The sequence below is a fragment of the Eulemur rufifrons genome, chromosome 2 (genome assembly GCF_041146395.1).
Source record: "Eulemur rufifrons isolate Redbay chromosome 2, OSU_ERuf_1, whole genome shotgun sequence".
Lineage (NCBI taxonomy): Eukaryota > Metazoa > Chordata > Mammalia > Primates > Lemuridae > Eulemur > Eulemur rufifrons.
In genome coordinates, this window is record NC_090984.1 from 21,669,037 (window position 1) to 21,695,758 (window position 26,722).

Here is a 26,722-nt window from a genome sequence, read left to right on the forward strand (position 1 = left end):
CAAGGTGGGCCAGTTGCATGCTCCTCACTGAGTATTTGTATCTCGAGCCGAGGAGCAAAGAGGGTAAATGAGTTGGAATTCATTTATTTTGCTGGTGTGTGTGTGTGTCTTTCTTTTTCTTGCTATAAAACCCATGAGCATCCAGGAAATTTCATCTTGCTCAAATTAGCCAGAGCTAGTTTCTGGGCTTGCAACCAAATAATACTAACTATTACCATTGCCTAGTGTAGCCTACCTTGCTTACCTTGACTGCAGGGCCAGCTTGGCGTGAGTTAGCAAGGAAATACTATTTGAGATCACCTATTTCATCACAAGTGCCACTGGAACCCACGTACCAAGAAAAAACAAGGCTTTTCAGACAGTACATACAAAAGAAGTTTTTTGTTTGTTTGTATTTAAGAGATGGGTTTTTGCTATGTCACCCAGTCTGGAGTGCAGTGGCCACTCACAGGTACAATCACAGCTCATTGCAGCCTTGAATTCCTGGGTCCAGTGATCCTCAAGCTCCCAAGTAGCTGGGACTACAAACATGTGCCACCATGCTCTACTGATTTTTTAAAATTTTTTCAGAGACGAGGTCTTGCTATGTTGCTTAGAGTCTTGGTTATTTTAATGTTAGCTCAGAAAAGTCATGCTGGGTTCCAATGCCTACAATGGAAGATTTTTGTGTCAACATGTGTATTTGGCCGTGAGTAATCTACATTTGCTGTTTCTCCTCTTGCTCACTTCTCATTCATTGTCTATCCACTTACCACTGAAATCTTTTTTATTTTTTGAGACAGAGTCTGGCTCTGTTGCCCAGGCTAGAGTGCAGTGGTATCAGCCTAGCTCACAGCAACCTCAAACTCCTGGGCTCAAACGATCCTCCTGCCTCAGCCTCCCTAGCAGCAAGGACTGACTACAGGGCCACACCACCATGTCCAGCTAACTTTCTATGTTTTTAGTAGAAACAGGGTCTTATTCTTGCTCAGGCTGGTCTTGAACTCCTGACCTCAAGCGATCCTCTCGCTTCGGCCTCCCAGGATGCTAGGATTACAGGCGTGAGCCACCGCGCCTGGCCTACCCACTGAAATCTGACTTCTGTTCCCACCATTTCAAGTGCTCTCATCAAGGAACCAGTAGTCTCCTGTTTTCCAGATCTAAGGGAATATTTCTAGGGATGTTTCCCAGGCTTTCTCTCACCCGACTTCAGCTGCCATCTATGTGCTGACGCCTTCCCTTCAGGCCTGTGTATCTATCTACTTAACGGTCATCTCCCAGTCACCTCAAACTCAGCATGTCCCAAACTGAACTCTGACTCTCCCCCTCAGCTCCCCTCAGTCATGTTCTTCCTGGGATCCTTGTCCTTGTTAATGGCACTTAGTCACCCAAGCTATAAACCTAAGAATCATCATTCTGATGATTCCTGTCCATTTCTTACCTTTCACAGCTACTGAGTCACCATGTCCTTTAATACCTACCACTCTCTTCTCCGTTTCCTCTACAGCCTAAGGCCTTAATTCAGGCCTTCATCATCTCTCTCCTGGGGTACTGCCAGAGCCTCCTACCTAGTTTGCCTGCCACTATTGTTTCCCTCCTCCAATCCACCCCTGCCATGGGAAAGTAATCCTTTCTAAAAATACAAATCTGATCTTGCTACTTCAAGGATGTTCAATTGCCTACAAGACACATGTGAAACTTCTCGGCCTGCTGTACAGCTTCTTCATGACCTGGCTTTAGCGTATCTCTCCAGCCTTATAAAGTACCCTGCTTCCTTTGCTGCCCACTTTTCAGCAATGCTGCTTTACAGTGCCCTATACAAACACATCTGTCTCCTACTTCTTTCCCACACCATCCTTTTACATTCTGACTGCATTCACTGAGTGAATATACATAGTCATCTTTGAAAGACTCCATTCGAGAGACACCTGTTTGAACCTTTTCCTCTGCAGGCAGAATAGCCATTCTCATCTTCATGTGCTCCCCATCCATACAGCCAGCTGTTACAGTGATTACGATGTTTGATCACAGTAATTTATTTACATGTCTATTTCCCAAATTTAGGGACTAGTCCACAAGACCAGCCTCACTTCTGACACCAGTTGCAAGTTTGGGGGCCCCTAAGACTATCCTCAGATTAGATAATTCACCAGAAGGACTCACAGTCCTCATTGAAAGCTGTCATAGTCACGGGCACAGTTTATTACAGAGTAAAATCGGCCAAGGGTAGAGACGCAGTGGGCAGAATCCAGGAAAGTTCCAAACACAGAGCTTTCACTTGTTCTTTTCCAGTAGAATCATGGACAGAGTTAATTTTCCCGGTAACTATACTCACAGAGTATCACCGACCAGGGAATCTCACCTGAGCCTTAGTGTCCGAAGTTTTTGTTGGGGCTTGGTCACAGAGACCTGGTTGTTTGCCCTTGTGACTGACCTCAGTCTGCAGCCTCTCCTCCATAAGTCTAGCTGATAAAGTGTGATCCAAAGTACCCCCCTCCTCCATCACATTGTGAGACTATCCGGTATAGCCCAAAGACCCCAGCCTCAGTCACACTGTTCAGACTATCCAGTGTGGCCTGAGGCCTGTCCCCAGGCAAACAAAGATACTTTTATCAGGCAGGACATTCCAAGGGCTTAGAGGTTACCTCCCAGGAGCCAAGAGCAAAGGCCAGCCTTCTCTCTGGGCAAGGTTAAATTCACTTCTTCCGTTAGTTAACAAGTTCCATGAGGTCAGGAGCCTGGTCTTACTCATCTTTAGATCCCCAGTGCGTGGCATTACGCTTGGCACTTATGCATCAATAACTGTTGATTGGCCGGGCGTGGTGGCTCATGCCTGTAATCCTAGATTGTTTCTTACCCTCCTCCAATGTATGTAGTGAGTTTTTAGGCTATCCTTTTAGTTGCAGTCACAGAACTAAATATAGTTCTTGTTCTTAGAAGTCTGTAGCATATCCAATCACCTGTTATCAATCAGCCACCTACCTCCATTCAGCCTTCTCACCAGGGTCTCTCTGTCCAGCAGAGGGGAGGAGGGGCTCTCCTCTAGACTGCATTCTCATTCAGGCTGATCATTTCTTCATTCACTCAATCAACAGTTATTTATTTTTTATTTTTTTTAGACAGAGTCTCACTCTGTTGGCCATGCTAGAGTGCTGTGGTATCAGCCTAGCTCACAGCAACCTCAAACTCCTGGGCTCAAGCGATCCTCCTGCCTCAGCCTCCCAAGTAGCTGAGACTACAGATGCATGCCACCATATGCCTGGCTAATTTTTCTATTTTTTGTAGAAACAGGGTCTCATTCTTGCTCAGGCTGGTCTCAAACTCCTGGCCTCAAGCAATCCTCCTGCTTTGGCCTCCCAAAGGACTAAAGGTGTGAGCCACCACAGCTCCAGGCCTCACAATATAATTTTTTTTTTTGTAAGACTAGTCAAGTGCAGTAATGAGAAGAGGGGACAGTAGTAGACCTAGGAGTTTGATCTGTAACTGACTGTGAACAATCAAGTGAAATAACTCACTACCTTCAGACCAGCCAACAATATAATTTTTTTAAGCAAATGTGGTCTTTTGTTTGATGTCTTCTGATACTCAGAGCGAGGAAAGTAGACAAAAGTCTTGAGATTTTAGCTTGAGGAGCCTGCTTGCTTTGGTAGCATGAGCCATGTGAGTCCCACCCTGCTTGGGATTCTGTGATCATACCCAATCTTTATGCCAAAGAAGAGCCAGATTGCAGTTTTATCATTTCGTTTGCCCACCAAAGTGGCAAGTACTGAGAGGTTTGGTATTGGGCCTTGACTTGACTGTGCCTCATCCCCACTACCCAAAGGGTCCACCATCCAATGTCAAGGCCAAGGCACAGAGGGCCTGGGAGACCTGGGAGGCTGGCAGTAGAGCAGGTGAATTAAGAATGGCCTCAGGCAGCAGATGTATGAAGGAAAGGACAGAGTCCCCTAATGTAGTATCTGAGCATTTGTTTCTCACATTCATTCCAAATGATGGTAACTTTTTTTTTTTTTTGAGACAGAGTCTCACTCTGTTGCCCAGGCTAGACTGAGTGCCGTGGTGTCAGCCTAGCTCACAGCAACCTCAAACTCCTGAGCTCAAGCGATCCTCCTGTCTCAGCCTCCCGAGTAGCTGGGACTACAGGCATGCGCCACCATGCCGGGCTAATTATTTCTATATATATTTTTAGCTGTCCATATAATTTCTTTCTATTTTTAGTAGAGATGGGGTCTCGCTCTTGCTCAGGCTGCGAACTCCTGAGCTCAAACGATCCGCCCACCTCGGCCTCCCAGAGTGCTAGGATTACAGGCGTGAGCCACCGCACCCGGCCAGATGGTAACTTTTTTGAAAGGCTGATTTTTGTGTCTCTTTTGAGGAGGCAGAAAAGTGACCAAAGGCAGCTTGGGAAGCTGGGAGGTGGGCCTCACTATTGGGTTTAGCCCAGAGGCGTGCCCCCCATTTTGAGGGACAGTGGGGAACCTGAAGAGGGGAATTTTGAAAGCTAGAGAGCTCTTCTCGCTTGGGCCTCACATAGATCCACTAGCATTTGTAGCTAACTCCCTCCCTTCCTCCCTCCCAGGGGGATAGCAGTCCTTCCGGCCCTCCGTCTCGCCCTCTGCTTCTGCCCTTCAGGTCTTCTCTACAGTCAGACTTAGGAAATAAAAAAATGGAACTAAAATCTGTCAGTTCTGCTTCTCATTGGCAACTTTTTTTTTTTTTTTTTTTTTTTAAAGAGATATGGTCTCTCTCTGTCACCCAGGCTGGAGTACAGTGGCAGGATCATAGCTCACTGCAGCCTTGAACTCCTGGGCTCAAACTATCCTCCCACCTTTGCCTCCTAAGTAGCTGGGACTGCAGTAGCATGCTACCATGCCTGGCTAATTTTTCTTATTTATTTTTTAAGAGATGAGGGTCTTGCTATGTTACCCAGGCTACTCTCAAACTCCTGGCTAGTCTCAATCCTCCTGCCTCAGCCTCTTGAGTTGCTGGGATTACAGGTGCCAGCCATTGTACCCCACTTCATTGGCAACTTTAACAAAAGCTTTTATAAGGGAGGAAGTTGAAACTGACTCAAATAAGGTCTATCTGTGGACTTAATTTATCCATTCTGTTCTGGCCTGCCATTAACACATAAAGTGAGTGAGAACAATGTAACTCAAATAGTACCTCTTATACTGAATATTTTTTCACAGGCAACTAAGTAGCCAAGGTAACCAAACCTGTCTGGTCTTTGGCAAGAATTGGACTTTGTGTGGTAATAAAGGACCAAGCCATTCATTCAGCAAACAGTAAGCACCACCCACTGCGCTGTATATTGTGCTAGGTTCTATAAAGGGAGCAATGAGTAAGACTTGGCCCCTTCCCTCAAGGAGCTCATGGTCTAGTGGGACAGAGAGATAAGGAAGCAAATAACTGTAATTCAGAGTGTTAGGTGAACTCTAGGTACAGGTACCAGGTATAGGAGTAACATAAAATAGTGACTGATTAACTTGTGGGACTGGTTGGTAGGAATGTCAGATAAGAAAATGGTTTTTGAGGAAAGAGCCAGATCACATTTTACTTTAAAAAAAAAAAAAAAAAGGGCCGGGCGCGGTGGCTCACGCCTGTAATCCTAGCACTCTGGGAGGCCGAGGCGGGTGGATTGCTCAAGGTCAGGAGTTCGAGACCAGCCTGAGCGAGACCCCGTCTCTACTAAAAATAGAAAGACATTATATGGACAACTAAAAATCTATATAGAAAAAATTAGCCGGGCATAGTGGCGCATGCCTGTAGTCCCAGCTACTCGGGAGGCTGAGGCAGTAGGATCGCTTAAGCCAAGGAGTCTGAGGTTGCTGTGAGCTAAGCTGACGCCACGGCACTCACTCTAGCCTGGGCAACAAAGTGAGACTCTGTCTCAACAAAAAAAAAAAAAAAAAAAAAAAAAGGCAGCAATATGTAAAGAATAGTCCCTTGGGTAATGGGGGGAATGTAACCTATAGATTTCTCACCTTCCTTACAGAGCTCACCTTCAGCTATCCTAGTGATTATAGATTTGGTCTATAATCAAGAAAAACAAGAAAAAAATGTTTTACTCTAGACAGTTTTTAGTAGTATGACCTTATTTTCTATGTCTGTCTTTTAGAAAAATGGCATTAAGAATTTGTTTTTGGATCTTTTGGATCTAGTGAAAGCATCTGTACAGCACAACACGTGTCTCTTTCATAGGCAGTAGATATTTTGGAGCAATGTTTCAAAGGAACTTTGAATTTTAGAAGTAAAGGTGTTTTGGGGGGAAAGCTTATAAAATTCCAAATCCAGCTTTGCAGCTATCTCTATTCTTAAATCTGAACAAATATAAAAAAGGGAGTAGAAAAAAGGACAGTGGTCTCAGAGTTAAAGTGGCCATCTTCCTTGATTCAGTCATTCAACACACATTTACTAAGGGCTTGCCTACTATGTACTAGGCTCTAGGCACTGGATGGGTGTTCAGGGGCCAACAGGACAGATGTGGCTCTTACCTTCCTGAAGTTTACAGTCTAGTAGGGCACACAAACACTAGGCCAATGTACATAGAAACAAGTGCACAATTACAAACTGTGATCAACTCTCCTGAATAAATAAGAGGGTGCCGTGAGAGAGATTAACAGGGAGTCTAATTTGGTTTAGGGAGCAGTCAGGGAAGATCTTGCTGGGGAAGTGACTTTTTAGCTGACTCCCTAATGATGAGTCAGATTTGTCTGGTGAAGAAGGTGGGGAGAGGGGTAGATAAGCTTTCTAGACATAGATCTGAAACCTATGCTTTGAAAACAAAAAACAAAAGTACAAACCATACACCCCTCCCCCAAAGAGTTCCCTCTTTGTAATTTATTTTCCATTTTCAGATTTCAGTTCATGTTAATTTAATAAAAATGTGATTCTGTCTGTCACCTACACTCCCTCAACTCCTCCCCACCTCCCCTCCCAGGCCCTGCAGTCAAGCATTCAAAATGCAAGGAGGCTATGTCAGTACTTATGGATCTACCTATAGTTTTTGTAAAATAAGGTTCATAATTTCACTTGCCATCTCATACTGTTATGGTAAGAGCAGATAAACGAAAGTCATTTAGAACAGTGTCTGGGGGAAGTGTAAGGACACAATAAATGTCAACTTGTTATTTCAGTTTTACTCGTGTACTATAATTTATTTACTGAGTTTCCTACTGCTGGGTCATTATGTTGTTTCCAGTCTTTTGCTATTACTAACCATTCTGCAGTCTCTAAGATTTGACTGAGCAGGATGACGGTACCATACGTAATTGTGTTGGCTCAAGCCTGCAGTTAAAGGCAAGCCAGGTGGCTGTGTTTCTACTCTGGTTCTCCTAAGATTTACCTCTCACAGCAAAGCAAGCCAGCTGCTCTGTACTTAGTTTTCTTACCCATGTCTGTGCTCAGAAATTTCCAAACATTGTCCTGTTAAGACTGTGGTAGGCAACAGTTCCGGAGCACTCTTCCCTTAACACACCCACACGCCCACACATACAGCTGTGCCTCTGAAAACACTGCTGCGTTCTCTCTCTTAGCTCTCTCAGTTGCATAGCTTCCTTTATTAATTCTCCTCACTTGATTTCTGGAGTGGGAGTTAGAATGCCTGGGTTCAAGTGCTAGCTCAATACTGTTAATAATCAGTTGTGTGACTTTGGATAAATCACTGACCCCTGGTGTCCTGAGGATCACTGGGCAAAACAAGTATAAAAGTGTAAATAGTGAGTTTAGAGATTCCATCCTTTCTTGTCTCCAATCCAATCAGTGCCTTGTACTATTCGGGTTCTGCCATTTCCTTTTTTTTTTTTTTTTTGAGACAGTCTTCCTCTGTTGCCTGGGCTAAAGTGCAATGGCAACATCATAGCTCACTGCAGCCTCGAACTCCTGGGCTCAAGTGATCCTCCTGCCCCAGCCTCCTGAGTAGCTGCGACTATAGGTCCTGTGCCACCATGCCCAGCTAACTTTTCTATTTTTTGTAGAGATAGGGTCCTACCATGTTGCTCAGGCTGGTCTTGAACTCCTGGGTTCAAGTGATCCTTTCTGCCTCAGCCTCCCGAGCAGCTGGGACTGCCAGTGCGAGGAGCCAGTGGGCCAGGCTAAAAAATTCTTTCTTTATTTTTTAGAGACAGGTATTATTACATATCCTTACATATGAAAGAGACCACTCTTCATTGTCATAACTCAGGTGCATAGCCCAGTGCCTGGCATATAAATATACTTGTTAAATAAATAGACTGTCTTTCAGAGGAGAGTCTGGTTGTAATTCTGAAACTGTAACTCCCATATGGGTGATGAACCCAACCTAGAGTCAGCCTTATTGGTGCAAAGGAGAAAATAACCTACTTGAGATATGGGCTCAAACACCAGGGGTATTTTCTCTGATTCTCACCAAGTGCAGCCTGAAGTTCCTGTTGCATTGATGCAGAAATGAGGTGAGGTCAGAGGTTGCTTTTAAAATCCTAGAATGAGGCCAGGCGTGGTGGCTCACACTTGTAATCCTGGCACTTTGGGAGACCCAGCAGGGAGGATTGCTTGAGGCCAGGAATTGCATGGAGACCAGTCTGAACAAGAGGGAGATCCCATCTCTAGAAAAAAAACAGAAAAAAAAAAAAAAATTAGCCCGGCATGGTGTGGTGGCATGCACCTGTAAGTCCCAGCTACTGGAGAGGCTGAGGTAGGAGGATGGTTTGAGGCCAGGAGTTGGAGGTTGCAGTGAGCTGTGATGATGCCACTGCACTCTAGTCCAGGCAACAGAGCGAGACTCAGTCTCAAAAAAAAAAAAAAAAAAAAAAAAAAAAAAAAAAAAAAAAAAAAAATCCTAGAAGCCACAGCATTCTCAGTTGTCTGAAGACTCCTCCCTTGGGTCTCTCTGGGCAAGTTTCAGGGCTTCAGCTTTAGGACTAGCTGTGGCACTATCTTGTTCGTTGGGTCCATTTTGGAATATTTATCTTTGGTTTGAAATGATGCAAAAACATACCAGACCCAGCTCTGCCTTCCCTGTGCCCCACTATCCCCCCAAACTGACTCCAAGACTGTACCCTGTATCCTGAACCCTGTGAAACCCCCAAGCTCTTTGCTGTGCTTGCCCGAGTGAGAATCAAAGGTTTGCAAAGGCTGAGTGATTCCTGAATGAGGTTTGAAATCGGATGTCGTTTTTGTGCGGATTAAAATTAGCTACACCGGCGATGGACTACAGAATACAGCCTGTAGGGAGGGAGAGAGACAGAGAGCCGCGATTAGCTGCGTTAGTTCCTTCCACCTGAGCACCCCAGACCTTGCAGGCAGCCTTTCCAGGGTCTTTCAGTCTGCAAGTGACTAGGAAACCGATGAGGATAGTGGGTTCCTCACACGTAGGTGGTAGCGGCAAGCTAACCCCAGGAGAGGTGCCACTCAGCAGACAATTTGCAAAAGAATGCATTCTCGTCCTTTTCCATGGATCTTAACCTTACAAAACGCACCCTCCTTTCTCCCGTTCTCTCCCCTTTTCCCCCTCCCGCGGTCCAGAGTGGCCCTCGGTCCAGCCCGCAGCCCCTCCCCCTCCGGGCTCCTCGCTGTCTCCCCCTCCCGGACGGCGTCTCCGGCTGCCGGGCCCGCGTCGCCGCCTGTTTGTGAATGAGACGCACAGTTACTCAATGGAGCCGCGGGGGGCTCGGGCGGACGCCGCGCGGCCGCAGCGTTGGCGGTGAGCCGGGAGAGGGGCTCCTTTTCCTCCCTCCCTCCCTCTCGCTGCGGCCGCTCCTGAGGAACCGGGCGAGAGGCCGCCGCGCGGGTCGCAGGGCCCGCAGCCCCGAGGACGGCCAGACTGGGCGGCCCCGCGGCGCCGTCACGTCCCGGAGGAGCGGGAGCGGGGCCGAGGCGGCCGGGCGCGGCGGAGGCCGGCGGCCTTCGGGAACGGGCGCTTGCGGCTGCGGCCCTTCGCCCTGGGCTCTGCAAGTTCTTGGTTTCATAGTCTCTTTTTTAATTCCGGGCGGCTAACAGCTCCTCGCCTGCACTTCTTTTTTTCCCCCGGGAGAGGAGGGGGAGCGTGAGGAAAGGAGCGAAGAAAATAAAAAGGGATTTCCTCCCGGAAGAGAGCGACAGTTCGGAGAGATTTTTCTTAAGGAAGCAGAAGCGGCGTTCGCAGCCGCCGCGGGCGCCGGGCCTCGCCGGCCCGACCATGCGCAAGCCGGCCTCGGGCTGCTGAGGCGGGGGACGCGGAAGCGGAGGCCGAGCGCGCCGGGGCCGGAGCGAGTTCTGCCCGCCGGGCGGCGGCGGCGGCGGCGGCGGCGGCGGCGGCGGCGGCGGCGGGATGGAGCCCGCGACCGCACCCCGGCCCGACATGGCGCCGGAGCTGACCCTGGAGGAGGAGCAGGTAAGCGGGGCCGCGGTCGCGCGGTGGGTGTGTCCGGGCCCCCGAGGCCTAGGCCGGCCTCTGCCTCCCGAGGCCAGGCTATTCGCAGCCCGGGGGCCGCAGCGCCCCCGCTCCCGCGCCGGGCCCGCAGGCTGGCCTTCGGCGGCGACCGCGCCCCAGGCCGTCATGCCCTCCGCTGGGGGCTCCGCGGCACCCGGCTGCTCCAAGCCCCGTCGGCGGGCGAGGCTCGCGGGCCTCGGACTGCCCTCTTCCCACGCCCCATTCCAGCGGTAAAGTTCCTCGAACGGGGAGCCTGCGCCCCCGACGTTTGCAAAACCGCTACTTGCCCCCGGTCCTTCCACTCCTTTATAAATGTTTTGCATAAGGGTTTTTTAAGGACAAGAAAAGCCCCAGTTTGGGGGGAAGGGTTCCCATGGGGATTATCTCCCTTCCCGAGGAGAGCGGGGATAGCACTGGATACATGGATGTCCTAGATTTTCAGATGAGCCCCTCGGGTTTCTCGGGGGGCTGTGGCAGGCCTACTTGGGCAGATTCTGGAAGATCCGGCCCTTCTCATGCTCCTGAAGTCCCTGGCCTTGACCTCCCTATTCAGCTATCCCAGACTAGGCGCATCTCTTCACTGTCACTTCCCTACCCCCATCTCATCTGCCTATCTCCATCTTTCCGAAGCTTACATTGTCCCTTAAAGCTTACGACCTTTAGTTCCCAGAAGGAAGTGGTTTGCGGTGTCATTTTGGGGGGTTGGGTAAGGGAAAAGCCCAGGGCCCTTATAACTTTCCCTCCCCCGCATTCCAGCCGTGGAAACATGGACCACTCCTTCTGAGGAAGACAGCAAAGTCCTCTGGCTGAGATTGGGAACCCTAAGGGCTTTTCGCTGTTTATTCCTTGGCATTGCCCATACCCAGCCATTGCTATGCTCAAATATAGCCACGGTCTGATTCCATGTTAAAAAAAAAAAAAAATTAAAAATGTGGAAAAAAAAAAAAAAAAGATGAACCGTGCTGGTAATCCATTTCAACCTCTCCACCCCTTTTTCCCAAGGACCACATTTGCTAGCAGTCTCTAGTGTGAAGACAATCTGGTTTTACAAACTTATTGGTTAGTGGGCTTGTTTAAGACCTGATTTTCAAAAAGCTCTTGACTTTTCTCCTCATTTGTAGAGATGACATTTTTAATATCTTCAAAAGGCAAGCTGCAGTCTTGCCTTTTGAAGCCTTGAGGTAAAATCAGCATGGGAAAAAAAAAATTGAAAGAATTCTGCTTTGTACAAGCAATGGTAATGTCCTGGTAACTGCAGTTGGATGTTAATAAAATGCTAGTCAGATCCTAGTGCAAGTAGGTGGCCAAGGAGCCCATCCTGCCAGAATTAGGAAATACTCCAGTATGATGTATTAGGTTGATTTTACAAGAGTAAATCTTTGATCCTTTTTTCTTTGGGTCAATCAGATTTGAAGTTTCTGTGTCTAAGAGTTAAAGGCATCAGTATTTTATGAAAATGGCATTAGGTTGCAAATTTAAAATTTAAAAGCAGGGAAAGGACCAGGCGTGGTGGCTCACGCCTGTAATCCTAGCACTCTGGGAGGCTGAGGTGGGAGGATTGCTTGAGCTCAGGAGTTCGAGACCAGCCTGAGCAAGAGCAAGACCGTGTCTCTACTAAAAATAGAAATTAGCCAAACAACTAAAAATAGAAAAAATTAGCCAGGCATGGTGGCGCATGCCTATAGTCCCAGCTACTTGGGAGGCTGAGACAGGAGGATCGCTTGAGCCCAGGAGTTTGAGGTTGCTGTGAGCTAGGCTGACACCATGGCACTCTAGCCTGGGCAACAGAGTGAGACTCTGTCTCAAATAAATAAAACCAGGGAAAGTAAATATTAAGGTATTGATAGTACTGACAAAGTGTTGGCTTTACTCTGTACATAATGTGTATACATATATAGAGTTGTGTTACTTAACTAGTAAAAACCGGGGGTTTATTTGACTATAAACCATTCATTTATAGTCAAATGAATGTGATGGGCATTAACGAGGACTAGATGGAAACAGTAAAATAATTAAGGTCAAGAGATTTTGTGTTTTTTAAAAATTATACCTTTTTTTTCCCTACAAAATGCCTTATTTTCTACAGGTATTTCAAAATATTGAAACAAACATAAAAGCAGCTTAGTTCTAATTATAGTAATGTCTGGTACCATATTTTAGTTTTATATCACATAAGAGTACTCTTAAGACTATTAAAGTGTCTTTAAAATATATAAACAGCAGCAAATGCATTTTAGTCTCAAAATGGTCCTCAGGGGAAATGACACCTTCATTCCATAATGCTGCCCTATTGCTCAAACCGATTTCAAAACTCATTTGGAGTTGAATTTAAAGCTTGTTGCAGAGTCTTTGAGATTTCTTCAGTGTTGGAAAATCCTTATACTTTGGAGAGTCAGTTTGATTTTTGGAAGTAGCAAAAAAAACTTTTAGAACCTTATTTCATAAGTAAAGTAGGGGATTAAACCGGGTTGACACATTTTTAGTCAAAAATGAAGTGCATTTAGGCCTTTTTCAGAGTGTGTGTACTGCCTTAAAGACATTTCTGGAGTAGATCCTTTCTGGATGGTATCACCTTCTATGTAGTCATGTAAATCAGAAAACAAGAAGTCTTGGACACCGTGTCATCGCTCGGCCCCTGCATACAATGTATTATCAGATTTTCCTGAATATGTCTTGGATTCATTGGCTTCCCTCTATACCACTGCCACCCCCCTAGTCCAAGCTACTCTCATATCCTTTTTCTTTTTTTTAATTTTGAGACAGAGTTTCACTCTACTGCCCTGAGTAGAGTACTGTGGCGTCAGCCTAGCTCACAGCAACCTCAAACTCCTGGGCTCAAGTGATCCTCCTGCCTCAGCCTCTAAGAGTAGCTGGGACTACAGGCATGCGCCACCATGCCTGGCTAATTTTTCTAATTTTAGTGGAGATGGGGTCTCGCTTTTGCTGGTCTCGAAGTCCTGAGCTCCAACGATCCTCCCGTCTCGGCCTCCCAGAGTCCTAGGATTACAGGCGTGAGCCACCACCCAGGCCTACTCTCATATCGTGACAGGACTTTTGTTTTCTGTCTGGTCCATCTGTGCTCAGAAGCCAATGTCAGATTGCAAATCTGATTGTATCTTCCCCTCAGCCTGCCTGTCCCCAAAATAAGCATCCATAAAACCCTTTGGTGGCTTTTCATTGCTCTTGGGATCAAGTTACAACTCTTGAGTATGGTCTGTACGTCTAAGCCCTGTGCAGCCTAGGGTCCTAGCTAATTCTCACACTTGTTTCTGCTCCAGGCGCACCGGCCTTATGGTCCTGTATTCTTGCCATGTTCCTAGCAGTTCCTAGGTTCTTTGCACAAGCTGCTTTCCTCTATCTGGAAACACTTCCCTTTGTTAACTCCCTCTTCATCCTTCAGCTCTCCGGTTTCACTTCCTCAGGATAGGTCCTCAGTTAGGTCTCTCTGTTACTGGCTCTCAGAGCACCATTTCCATGTCCTTCATATCACTTATCACAGAGTTAACAGTTACTAGTGTAATTACATGACTGCAAGCTCGATGAGGGTTGGGTTGGGACTGTTTTTCTTTGCTCAACATCATAGGCACATTGCCTAGCATGACGACTGACAAAATGACTGGCACTCAAGGAAATACTTATGGAATGAAGAGTAGTTACACTACTCTTGATTTGTGTATGGGCAGCATCACTTCCTTTCAGAGGGGCTTATAAAAATAAGGACATTAAAAAAAATAAGGACATTGCTCATTTTGGTATTTTTTTCCCTTCAGATGGCATGTAATATGTATGTTTTGATATATTTTTTAAAGCTCATCATTATTATTTTATAGTGTTGTTTCCTATCTAGGCATATGTTGAACTGATGCAAATCCTCATTTGTAACTTTGATGTATCTTGCCTTTATTCCATTCCTCAATAGTTATAGAGCCTACAATTGGGTCATAAGAGCAAATATGATTTGCCTTTAAAGAGCTTATGTGACTAACAACAAAGTAGTAATAGTAACTGTTTCCTGAGCTCCTGCTTTGAGTCAGGCTCTGAGCTGGGTATTTCACATACAGTTAATCCTACCAGAATTGGAATTATTATGCTCGTTTTGTCAACAAGAAGACTCTGACCGAGGGAAGGAAATTGCCTAGGTCACACAGGTTAGCAAGTGATGGAGCCATGATTTCCACCTAGGTCTAGGTTGTTCTGCCTCCACTGCCAGTGTTTCCTCTATTATACTATATTACTTCCCGTGAAGCCATTAGCCAATTTACTCAGATGTGTAAGTGGGTATAAAATAGCTAACTTTGTGGGTTTTATTATTGATATAGATGTATTTGGTTTTGGTCATGCTTCTTAAAATATGGTTTAAAAAGGGCAGATAGAGGAAAAGATTTCGAAAACTTTTACTCAGAACTAAATATTGCCAGCGGAAACATATCATATACTCTATGTAAGAAATTGTGATGAAATTACCCTGGGAAGAAAATTTGTTCCTTAAAATAGAGCTGGAAACTCTTTATTTCAAGGTGTGGTCACAGTCACTATAAAATTTTATTTTCTTTGTATCTGTCTTTTGTACAAGAGAAATAACTGTTCTTGGAGCCAAATATGAAGAATGTTATCTCTCCGAACTATAAACACCAAGGTGTTTTTGTGTCACTGATATAGTCCCTTTTTGATATGTGTATGTGTAAATATAAAAGCCTTTCTTATGTGGGGTGGAAATTTGGCAATGTGAAGGATAATTTCTACATATCACCGTTAACCTTCATTCTCATTATGTTATTAATTCTTAATTTTACTTTTCTATAGCATGCACTCAGATTTATAACTTGTTATTTCTTTTCTTCTCTTTTTTTTTTTTTTGAGAAAGAGTTTCGCTCTGTCACCTGGGCTAGAGTTCCGTGGCGTCAGCCTAGCTCACAGCAACCTCAAACTCCTGGGCTCAAGTAATTCTCCTGCCTCAGCCTCCCGAGTAGCTGGGACGACAGGTGTGAGCTATCACAACCGGCTAATTTTTCTATTTTTAGTAGAGACGGGGTCTCTCTCTTGCTCAGGCTGGTCTCAAACTCCTGAGCTCCAACGATTCTCCTGCCTTGGCCTCCCAGAGTGCTAGGATTACAGGTGTGAGCCACTGCGCCCAGCCTCACATTTATAACTTGACCTGAAGTTAGTGATTTCATTGGATTTGCTAGATTATAATTAATTTGACCACAGAGGATAGTTAAGAGTATCTTATTTATCTGTTCCATGTCTTTGTAACCTACAGAAATTTAAGTGAGACTCTTTGGGTTACATTTTTGTCTGTTTGGATATAAATTGTGAGGAGAAACTCCTTTTTGAAGTAAACCATAAAATAAAGACTCTTAACTAGAACTCTCGGTAGATTTGAATTCAGTGTAATTACAGCCTTTTAGGGTCCTTTGGTTTTGCACATATATCCCAGTAGTGGTTGATAGCTTAGGGCAATAAAGTTATTTTATGTATGTATGTATGTATGTCTATATGTAAAGTTGGGGTCTCACTCATAGTCCATAGCAGTCTGGAACTCCTGGGCTCAAGTGATTTTTCTGCCTCAGCCTCCCAAGTCACTGGGATTACAGGGGTGAGCCACCTTGCCTGGCCCAACAGAGTAGTTTTCTAAAGTACTTATACTTCTATTCATATTTTTATTTAAACCAGATGGTTTTAATAACTCATACAGTGGTTCTTTCACATTAAAAATAATTCATGAGTTTCTTTAAAGTTGCTGCAACAAGTAATGTAATATTTATTTTCAAAGCCTCTGAAGAAAATTCTTATTTTAGAGTTCATGTTATTTAGATAAGTATAGTGTAAGGATTAATAAGGAAATGCACGTAGAGTGCTTAGCCCAGTGCTTACATAGGAAGCATTTAGTAAATTTAGCCATTATTATGATATTTCTTGTCTTTGAATAATGAAAAGTTTTAGAGCCAAGTTAGCTTATTTTTTATTTTTTTTTTGAGACAGAGTCTCACTCTATTGCTCAGGTTAGAGTGCCGTGGCATCAGCCTAGCTCACAGCAACCTCAAACTCCTGGGCTCAAGCAATCCTCCTGCCTCAGCCTCCCGAGTAGCTGGGACTACAGGCATGCGCCACCATGACCAGCTAATTTTTTTTCCTATATATATTTTTAGTTGTCCAGCTAATTTCTTTCTATTTTTAATAGAGACAGGGTTTCACTCTTGCTCAGGCTGGTCTCGAACTCCTGAGCTCAAAGGATCCACCTGCCTCGGCCTCCCAAAGTGCTAGGATTACAGGCATGAGCCACTGTGCCCGGCCGCCAAGTTAGCTTAAACCAATCTCAAGGGGAAAAATATTCATAATCACCCTGGGAACTATCACTTATTATGAGTTCTCATGAATGCCAGTTATCTTGTATCTTTGTAGTTTTCAGAAACCTATTCTAATTCCATGCTGTGGTTTGTATTTTTATAATGGAATCTTTTAAAGCTAAAAAATTAACTGCTTTACAGTGGACTTCAGAGACATTTGGCACTTTTCCCAAGGGCAAGGGTTTTGTCCTTTTTCTTGTGGCCCAGAACTTCCCTTTTCCCACAGTCTTACATGTCCTGTGCTAAATGTCATCTTTCCCCCCGGAAGTACCCATACGTCAAGGACCAAGTGATTCATGATGTTAAATTGAGGCCCTCCAGGGAGGGAAAGGAGAGGTGGGAAAGGCGAAGAATTCTCATTATTGCCAGTAGTTAATGATATTATAATTAGATACATTACATAATTATATGTATAATTAGATACATTACATAATTAGATGCAATTACATAAAAATCTCATTTGGATGTGAGAATTTTTACTCTGTTAAAAATTTCTGAGCATATCAAGAGTCATGGACTTTAGTTTTGTGAATGTTAAGGGGCCTGGAGGTTTTCTTTAAGGAACTTGACCTAGTATGTACTAATGAATTGAAAACTAAGACAGACTCTCCTTTGGGAAGGAACTGAACTATTTTAAAGACTTACTGTGGGTCAGTGCATTTGAGTCTCATTTTCTGACTTGTATGTGTTTATTGCCTTGGAAAAGACAGCAATGTTGGGGTACCTCCACTTTGTTTTCTAAATATGAAGCCCCATTTTATAGCAGAATGGCTGATCTATTGCAGTGCTAAGATTAGAAGTCTTAGCCCCTAACTCTGATTATTTGTTCAAATATAACCTCCAGTGTAATTTCAGCCGTTTCACACCTGTTCTACCATCCTGCCTTAATATCTCATACAATTGGGCGTACTTTCTTTTTCCAAATCAGTTACTATAATATTTTCCCTCTATGCACACTTCCACACAAGAACTTCTTGTTTGCCCTCCCTGGCCACTGGAATAATCACCATTTTCTATTCCTGTTCTTCCGTAATAGGGGAAGATGTTCCTAGAAAAGGTAGTTTAGCCTGCATTCCTCAGTGCTGGAGGGCCTAGAATCAGCACTTTCATATCTGATTTTGAAAAGGCCTTTTAAGAAACTGACTTAGGTTAGGTTCTTAAGCATGGGGATGGGGGTGCAGGTGGGAGGCTGAGAAGCTCCAGAACTTATGGGAAACATTACCTTGTTTTTTTGGAGACAGAGTCTTGCTCTGTTGCCCGGGCTAGAGTGCCGTGGCATCAGCCTAGCTCACAGCAACCTCAAACTCCTGAGCTCAAGCAATCCTACTGCCTCAGCCTCCCAAGTAGCTGGGACTACAGGCATGCGCTACCATGCCCGGCTACTTTTTTCTACATATATTTTAGTTGTCCATATAATTTCTTTCTATTTTAGTAGAGACGGGGTCTCACTCTTGCTCAGGCTGGTCTTGAACTCCTGAGCTCAAATGATCCGTCTGCCTCTGCCTCCCAGAGTGCTAGGATTACAGGCATGAGCCACCGCGCCCGGCCCTTAAAAATGGGTTTTTAAGATTCTCTACAAATGACCATATGTTTCTCTTATAATTGAAAACAATGACACTTTGTAAAAAGTGCTGCATGCTCTATACATGTTTAGGATTATAAAAATTAAATGCTGAGATTCCGGTATTTAAAATTAATGCCAACTTGGCCTTTTTAATAAATGGAAAGATTTACAAGTGAAACCTAGGCTTTTGGAAGGTGATGGTAATGAGCCTTAGGTAGACTTCAGGTATCCCCCACCTTTCCTTTGTGGCTCCAGGCATTTTACTTAACATTTCTGAGTGTGTTTTTTTTTTCTTTCCTTAAGGACCTTTTGGGAGATCTGCTTAAATTGTGTAAGTAAAATGCCTTGCAGCTACAAAATGCTCAGTAAGTCGTAGTGTTTTTGCCCTCTGTGCTACAGAAAACAATTTTTTAAAAATAAGTCTAGGAAGAAAAATGAAGAATCTGACTTTGTAGCATTGAAATCAAAGATTTCTAGATAGCCTAAGAGTTCTAACAGTTACCATGGATGAGTAATGAACATAGAAGGTGGTAGTGAGGCTGCCTGTAACGCATTTTATACTGTTAATTCTTTCTGCACCATCCATCGGTTCTTGGTTTATTTCTTCTTTTGGGATTACAGATTACCTTTAGGCACACTGGTGGTCCTTTTCTGCTTCTGCTTCTTCTTCTTCTTCATTTCAGATAAAACTTTAAAAGGTCATCTGATAATCTAAAAATGACTCACAGAGTGCAAAGAATAACAAGTTTGTATCATCTTCCATATCTTATTTAAACAGACTTTGTGAAAAAATTCTCATTCCATTGTTTAGCTCAATGGTTCCCAACCAGGGTGATTTTACCCTCTAGGGAACATTTGTCAATGTCTGGAAACACCTTTCATTATCAGGACTGCAGTGGGGAGGGTGCTACTGGCATCTAGTGGGTAGAGGCCAAGAGAGCTGCTAAACATCCTCTAACACAGGACTGCTTCCTACAATAAAGAATTATCTGGCCCAAAGATCAGTGGTGATAAGGTGGAAAAGCCATGGTTCATCTCTGAAGAATTTTGTAGCTAGGAACAGTTACAAGTTCTTACTGTTAAGCTAAAGATAGGTCTTTGCTTAACACATTTAGTATTTATTCAAGTATGTGTCCCCAAATACTGGCTTCAGTTGACTTCACATAACTGAAAAACTCTAATCTAAAACTATTTTATAACATAACCATTGTAGAGGGTAAAATGAGCCATCTCCACAGCCTTTGCAGGAGTTTTCAGCGATGGAGAGATGTCATATGATACGCCGTACCCTATTGAGCCCTGTCATGGCTTGATAATGTGGTCATTTTTGTTTTTTCCCTGCAGTTCTTTTTTACCTTATTTTTTTCAGAGATGGATTCTTGCTGTGTTGCCCAGGCTGGAGTACAGTTGTGTGATCATAGCTCACTTCAGCATTGAACTCCTGGGCTCAAGGGATCCTCCTGCCTCAGCCTCCAAAGTAGTTAGGACTGCAAGTGTGTGCCACCACACCCAACTAATTTTACTATTTTTTGTAGAGACAGGGTCTCACTGTGTTGTCCAGGCTGGTCTTGAACTCCCGGCCTCAAACGATCCTCCCACTTTGCCCTCCCAAAGTGTTGGGATTACAGGTGTGAGCCATTGCCCCTGGTTTATTTTTATTTTTAGTTAACACATAATAATTGTACATATTTATAGGGTACAATGTGATATTTCAATACATGTATACCTCCAAATGTTTTGAAAGTTGCTGTGAAGCGTCTCTGTTCCTCTAGTAAGGTGATTACTATGTAGCAATTCTTTTTCTGTTTCATGTTAATGTCAATTGAGAGGAAGTTTTTAAAGATCATAAGCAGAAATACAGTTTGTTCATTCAGTGATCATTTATTGTCTGTTGCTATGTGTCAGGTCATTGTATCATGGGTTTGGAGCTCCCTATCCTTGAGGAATTGCCCTCTGGTTCTCAATAAGCAATTCTTAAGGTACCCAAGAATTATAGGGTACCCACCAAAGAGGAGGGCTTGTTATATGCAATGAGGGCAGGGACTTGATTTTCTCTGCATCATTAGTATATGTTGTAAGAGTTTAAAGTATGTTTTCTAAAGAGTGAGTGAAACTGTATTAAAATCATTTATTCCTCACACAGCCTATGAAGCGGGTATTATTTTGCTTAGGATGATTATCTTTAAGATAAAGGGATGATACGCAGAGGCTTTCAGTAATTTAGTGAGAAGCACTGGGACTTGCTCTTCTGATTAAGTGCAGTGTTCTCTGCAGTGCACTTCATCTGCCTTTAACTGTGTATTTCTATGTATCACACACCCCCCCACCCCCAGAAACAGCTCTGCCATGGCATATGTGCATCCAACATTCCTGGTTTCAGCTATTCACACATTTTCCTATGGGGTATGGTTATATTGTTTCTGCTTATTTATTGTTCTGAGGTGTAGCTGTTACTGTGTATTTATTTGTGAAAGAAATTATTTGCTTTAATGAGGTTAGTGAACTTGGGGGTTCATAAAGGTCTCTGGCTGTACCTCTCAGAATGTAAGGTCTGCTCTTTCTCTTTGTAAAAACCAGTCATAGTCTTCTATATGAGTCTAATCTTTCAAGAGTTATGGTCAGCATAATGGGGAAGTACATATGGTATATTTGCCTGGGACAAGACTATAGCTTTTTTTTTTTTTTTAAGTATATACGTTCCTTTTATTTATTTTTTATTTTAAAATATTAAGAGGGTACAAAAAGCAGACTTTCGGTTTTAAAATTGTTTTTTTCCATGATACCTTCACTATGCCCATACTTTGTTCTTATGCTAGAAGATTTTCTTTTCAACTTTTGTCAAATGTAAAAAAGTTGAGGAAGAAAATTTTCCCCCCAAAAAGGGAAGTTATTTTTACTGCTTGTTTTTACTTTCTATATTTTCAAAATCTTCTCTCTCTTAGAGTCATAAAGGAAGAAAAGAGTTATTGAGAGAAAGGCCTGAAACTTTGAACATAATACAAGAGCACAATAAAGCAGTTTTATTTGGGAATGGCCATTTGCCTTACTAAAAAGACTCTAGCTGTTCCATGCCTGGAAAACACCAAAAGTGAAGAGAAAATGGTATTTCTAGCTAGGCTAGGGACTAAAAAGTGACATCACTATCAAGATTAAAATATACAGGATTTTCCAATATACTTGTGTTTTCAAAAATAAACCTTTCTAGATTAGGATTCTAAATGTTTTAGAGAAATGATTTGACATTTCTGGAACTGAATGCCAGGGCACCATTTTGTTTATGGATAAAACTCAGCATTATTATGGAATTGAGTTATCAGAGACATTAAAAAAATTGGATCTTTTTTCTCTTTAGCTATCCAAAGCATCATTTTTTTTCTTAGTTGACATCAAGCTAGGGAAATGCTAGCCTTGGAAGTGATTTTGTGAGAAAATTAGAAGCAACCGAAAACTTGTGTTTTGAATGGAACTGCTAGAACCATTTGAACCTGGAAGCTAGTTAGAACCTCTGATTGTTGTCACACCGTCCTTACAGTGTTACAAGTATTTGTAAAAGTCCATGTCAAAACCTTTGATAATAATAATGGCTAAGTACTACCTACTAGTATGGCTATAAATAAAAATGAAACAAAATGGAAAATAAGTATCGGTGTTGCTGGTAGGAATGTAAAGTGGTGTGGCTGCTATGGAAAAGAGTTTGGCGGTTTCTCAAATGTTTAAACATAGAACTACCATATGACTCAGAAATTTCACTCCTAAGTATATATATTCAAAAGAACTGAAAGCAGGACCTTAAAGAGATACTTGTATATCCATGTTCATAGCTGCATTATTCTCAATAGCCAAAGGTGTAAGCAGCCCAGATGTTCATCGGCAGATGAATAGATAAATATGTACATACAGTGGACTATTACTCAGCCTTAAAAAGGAAGGAATTTTGATATATGCTATACCTTGATAGACCTTGAAAACATTATGTTAGGTGAAATAAGCCAGACACAGGAGGACAAATGTTGAGTGATTCCATGTACATGAGGTACCTAGTATAGGCAAATTTGTAGAGATAGAAAATAGAGTACCAGGGGCTGGGGGAAGATGGGGAGTTATTATTTAATGGGTACAGAGTTTTTACTGGGGGCAATAAAGTTTTGGGTTATAGATAGTGGTGATAGTTACATAACAGTGTGAATGTATTTTAATGCCAATGAATTGCATGCTTACTAATAGTAAAAATGATAAATATTGTTATGTGTATTTCACCACACTAAAAAATTGGCTAAGTACCGTGCTACATGCTTTACAGGTTTTAATTCATTTCGTGAATAATGCAGCTAGTCAGCAAAAGGAAAGAATAGGTGTTACTTCCACTTCTAGTTTGGCTGCTGCTCTTGAGCCTAGAATCTCTTCATAAGTACAGTTTTTTGGTGACAAAATGTATCTATGTTAATAATTTGTTAGAATGTGAATTGTCATCCGTTTTAAACACCTGAGTATTTCCCCTATGATACCCACTTGAGGTCTGTTCTATAGGAGAATAAGTTTTCTGTGTAGGACAAAGCACTGAATGTTATGATGCAAATGGACTCATATGCATAGCATTTTCTTCCCCACTTCCCCCAGCATAATTCTGGAAATGATCTGAAATATTGTTGATCTAGAGCAGTGGTTCTCAAAGTGTGTTCCCCAGACCAGTAACATGGGCATTCCCTGGGAGCTTGTCAAAAATGCAAATTTTCAAGTCCTGCTGTAGACCTAGTGAATGAGAAACTCTGGAGGTGGAAGCCAGTAATCTGTATTTTAACAAGTCTCCAAATGCATGCTCAAAGTTTGAGAACTAGTGATTCAGAGAATATATAGGGTGTTGTGTTGGTCAAGGAACCATCTAGAAGTGAGTTTGGAACTTCAGGAAGGGAAGTTCTGGATTTATAGGTTGGCTCTGGAACTAGGTATAGGGCTAGTCTGAACTAGATGAAAGCTCCAGAATCATTTGATTCTAGACTACAACTGTACTGTTGCCTGGGAGAGGCACAATAAGGCAAAATTCTCAGACTAGCATTTATCATGGTTTCTCTCATCTGAAGAAAGCAGAGCCTCTATCCACTTGAGAAATAGAAATGGAACCACTTGAGAAACAGAAATGGAACCAGGATGTCTGCATGATTGAAAAGAGGGCATTGAGACACCTGATGTCCACTGCAGATGGCATTCTCTAGAGAGATGCTTGGCTTCCAAGGGAGTATTGAATGAAAGAGACACAGGCTGTTCTGATTCAGCCAGGAAAACCTGCCAACTTTGACAAGGCTATTCCATAGGGAAGCTCATGTTACTCCAGTGTCAGTTGCCTTGAGAATCTGGACCTGGGAGTTACCAGATTTTACTGTCTGGGTTCTGCCAGGAAGCTGAGCCCAGTTCTAATTGGAATTGAAAATGGGGCACTGCAGTGAGAACACCCAGAATGTAGCAGCTTTTCAACGCTTCATTCTTTGTAGGTTTGCAAATGGCCTCTTAGGTATAATAAGCTGCTCAACTTGTACTATTTTATGAGCATGTATAGGTTTTTTCCTGAGTTTAATCTGAGAGCCTCGTTGGATTTGAAAGTATGCATCTAGTGGGTTTGAAATGGCTGAGGTCTGAGACTAGCTTTTGGGATGACTGACATTGCCCAATTGTAGACTCCTGACCAGTTGCATTCCTTTGTGGGAATAATGGAGCTATCGGTAAAGGGGACTTTGAGGAAGAGTCTTTGTTTCTTGAGTATGTGACTCAGACTCAGGATCGGTTGAGTTATCTAGGGCACAAGGTTGGGTTTCAGTTTCAGGAAGAAAGCAGGGAGCCAGTTAGATTTGGTGCAGATTAGCAGCAGGTCTAATCTGCAGGCCAGGGCCAGATTAGCACCAAGTCTCACATATCAAGTCCTAGAATTTTGGAACAGAAATCATCAAGTCACTTCTGTCAGGCCCACTTGGGACTTTGGGACTGGGCCAAAATTGAATCTGAGGGTTGTGTGAGGGTAGAATATATGAGAATGAATGTGTTCTTGGGGGATAGAGATGGAAGCAGTTGTCAGGTAGCTTCAGTTACATGGAGTGGAGGGAATATAGACCCAGGAAGAATGGGGCTGGTGTGCTGGCTTCAGCAGCACATATACTAAAATTGGAACAATACAGAGAAGATTAACATGGCCCCTGCACAAGGATGACATGCAAATTTGTGAAGCATTCCATATTTGAAAGAAAAAAGGAAAGAAAGTTACCATTCTGGTCTTTCCTGGACTGATTCTAATTTGCCAGGGACCCTCCTAAAGTTTAGCACTCAGAACTGAAGACAGTATTTGAAATGAAGTCTGATAGGACTCCTTGTTTTGGACGTTGCACTTCTGTGATGTGCTCCAAATTCACAATAATTTTTGGCAGTTTTAGCAAGCTGTTGACTGATAGATTCAAGTCAACTAAGATCCCTAAGTCTTTTCTTACGTGCTTCTGTTAAGTTTCATCTGGTGCTTCTAAAATTAATTTACTTACACTTATCCTTTTTAAATTTCGTTTTGTTAGATTTACTGTTCATTACCATTTGTCAAGTCTTATGTCCCGAGAACTTTACAAGTATTAATTTTCTTCCCTCTTACAACAATTCTGTGGAGTATTACCTCCATTTTATAGACATGGAAATTAAGGCTGAAAGAAGTTAAATAACTTGCTTGGATTCTAAACTGTGACTGATAGAACCTGGTATTCAAATCCTTGTCTGACTCCAAAGCCTATTGTTTCTGAATAACATTCTAGTCCATTGTTCCATCTAGTTTTGATCTTTTGGATCTGTGTTCTATTTTTACTGTATATTTGTTTTCTTAGCTAAAGGCCCTCCTATATGGTAAGCATGACCCATTGTCCTTATTTAAGTCTTTTGTGGGACCATATCTAATTTGCTGGTAACCCTTTTAAAATTTAGCACTCAGAACTGAAGACACTACAGGTGTTTCTCAACTTACAATGGGTTACGTCCCAGTAAATCCGTTGAGTTGAAAATGTCGTAAGTTGAAAATACATTGAATACACCTAATTTACCGAAATCATAGCTGAGCTTTAAATGTGCTCGGAAAACTTTCATTAGTCTAGAGTTGGACAAAATCATTAACACAGAGCATATTTTATAATAAAGTATTGAATATCTCATAACTTATTGAATACTGTACTGAAAGTGAAAAACAATGGTTGTATGGGTACTTGAAGTATGGTCTGCTGAATGTGTATGACTTTTGCACCATGTAAAGTCAAAAAATTGCAGGTCGGACCATCAGAAGTCAAGGATTGTCTGTATTACAAATGAAATCTGATAGATTTCCTTGGTTTGGACATTATGCTTCTGTAATGTGCTCATTGCCATCTGTGGCAATGGGACCAGGCCAGGGATAGTTGCAGAGCAAATCAATAGAAAGGGCATGGGCTATGGAGTCAGACTTGATTTTAGAATATTGGTTGTACCGTCATAAGCAATGTGACTTGGCAAAGTGAATTTCTGTGGGCCTCTCTTTCCTCATATTTAAAATGTCTTAATAGCGGGTGTGGTGGCACCCACCTGTAGTCCCAGCTACTTGGGAAGCTGAGGTGGGAGAGTCCCTGAGCCCATGAGTTTGAGGCCAGCCTGAGCAATACAGCAAGACCCTGTCTCTAAAAATTAAAAATAAAATAAAAAGTATTATTATCTATAAATGGGCCTGTTGGAAAGGTTGAATAAAATGTGGTTGTAAAGTGCTTGCCTCATGGCCAGGCACACTATAGGCACTCAGTAAACATTAGTCTGTTTGTCTCCCTCCTTCCGGGGCGTTCCTTTAAAATCTGCCCCACCTCCCTAGTTCCTAATGACTTTTTTTAGGCTGTGTTTGGGTGTGATTATTTATTTCTAGCAGGGCTGTTGTGCCCCACCATGGCAGCACACTTGATCATAGAAAGTAGTGGTTAAGAGCTACAGCTGGCCCTCCGTATCCATGGGTTCTGCATTCACAGATTCAACCAACTGCAGGTCAAAAATATTCAGGAAAAAAACAATAAAAATAATACAACAATAAAAAATAATACAGCTTTAAAAACACAGTGTAACAACTATTTATGTTGTACTAGGCATTGTAAATAAGCTAGAGATGATTTAAACTGTATGGGAATTGGGAGGTCAAGGGAGGAGGACCACTTGAGGCCAAGAGTTTGACACCAGCCTGGGCAACATAGCAAGACCCATTCTCTAAAAAAAATGAGGCCGGGCGTGGTGGCTCACGCCTATAATCCTAGCACTCTGGGAGGCCGAGGTGGGCGGATCGTTTGAGCTCAGGAGTTCGAGACCAGCCTGAGCAAGAGTGAGACCCCACCTCTACTAAAAATAGAAAGAAATTATATGGACAGCTAAAAATATATATATAAAAAAAAAAAATTAGCCGGGCATGGTGGTGCATGC

General features: G+C 43.0%; 1 protein-coding gene and 1 non-coding gene across 2 annotated transcripts in view; both read left to right on the plus strand.

Moving 5' to 3' along the window:
- The first annotated feature begins 10,178 nt into the window (after window positions 1–10,178).
- The window catches only part of PTPN9 (protein tyrosine phosphatase non-receptor type 9), a 74,681-nt gene continuing 58,137 nt past the window's right edge, over window positions 10,179–26,722 (plus strand). Inside the window, exon 1 of the mRNA XM_069457231.1 lies at window positions 10,179–10,330. Within this exon, the coding sequence (XP_069313332.1) occupies window positions 10,268–10,330 (63 nt within the window). The 5' untranslated portion in view covers window positions 10,179–10,267. The remainder of the gene's footprint in view (window positions 10,331–26,722) is intronic.
- LOC138381002 (U6 spliceosomal RNA) lies at window positions 24,401–24,507 on the plus strand. Its single transcript, XR_011232959.1, has one exon. It is a non-coding gene; the product is annotated as a U6 spliceosomal RNA (small nuclear RNA).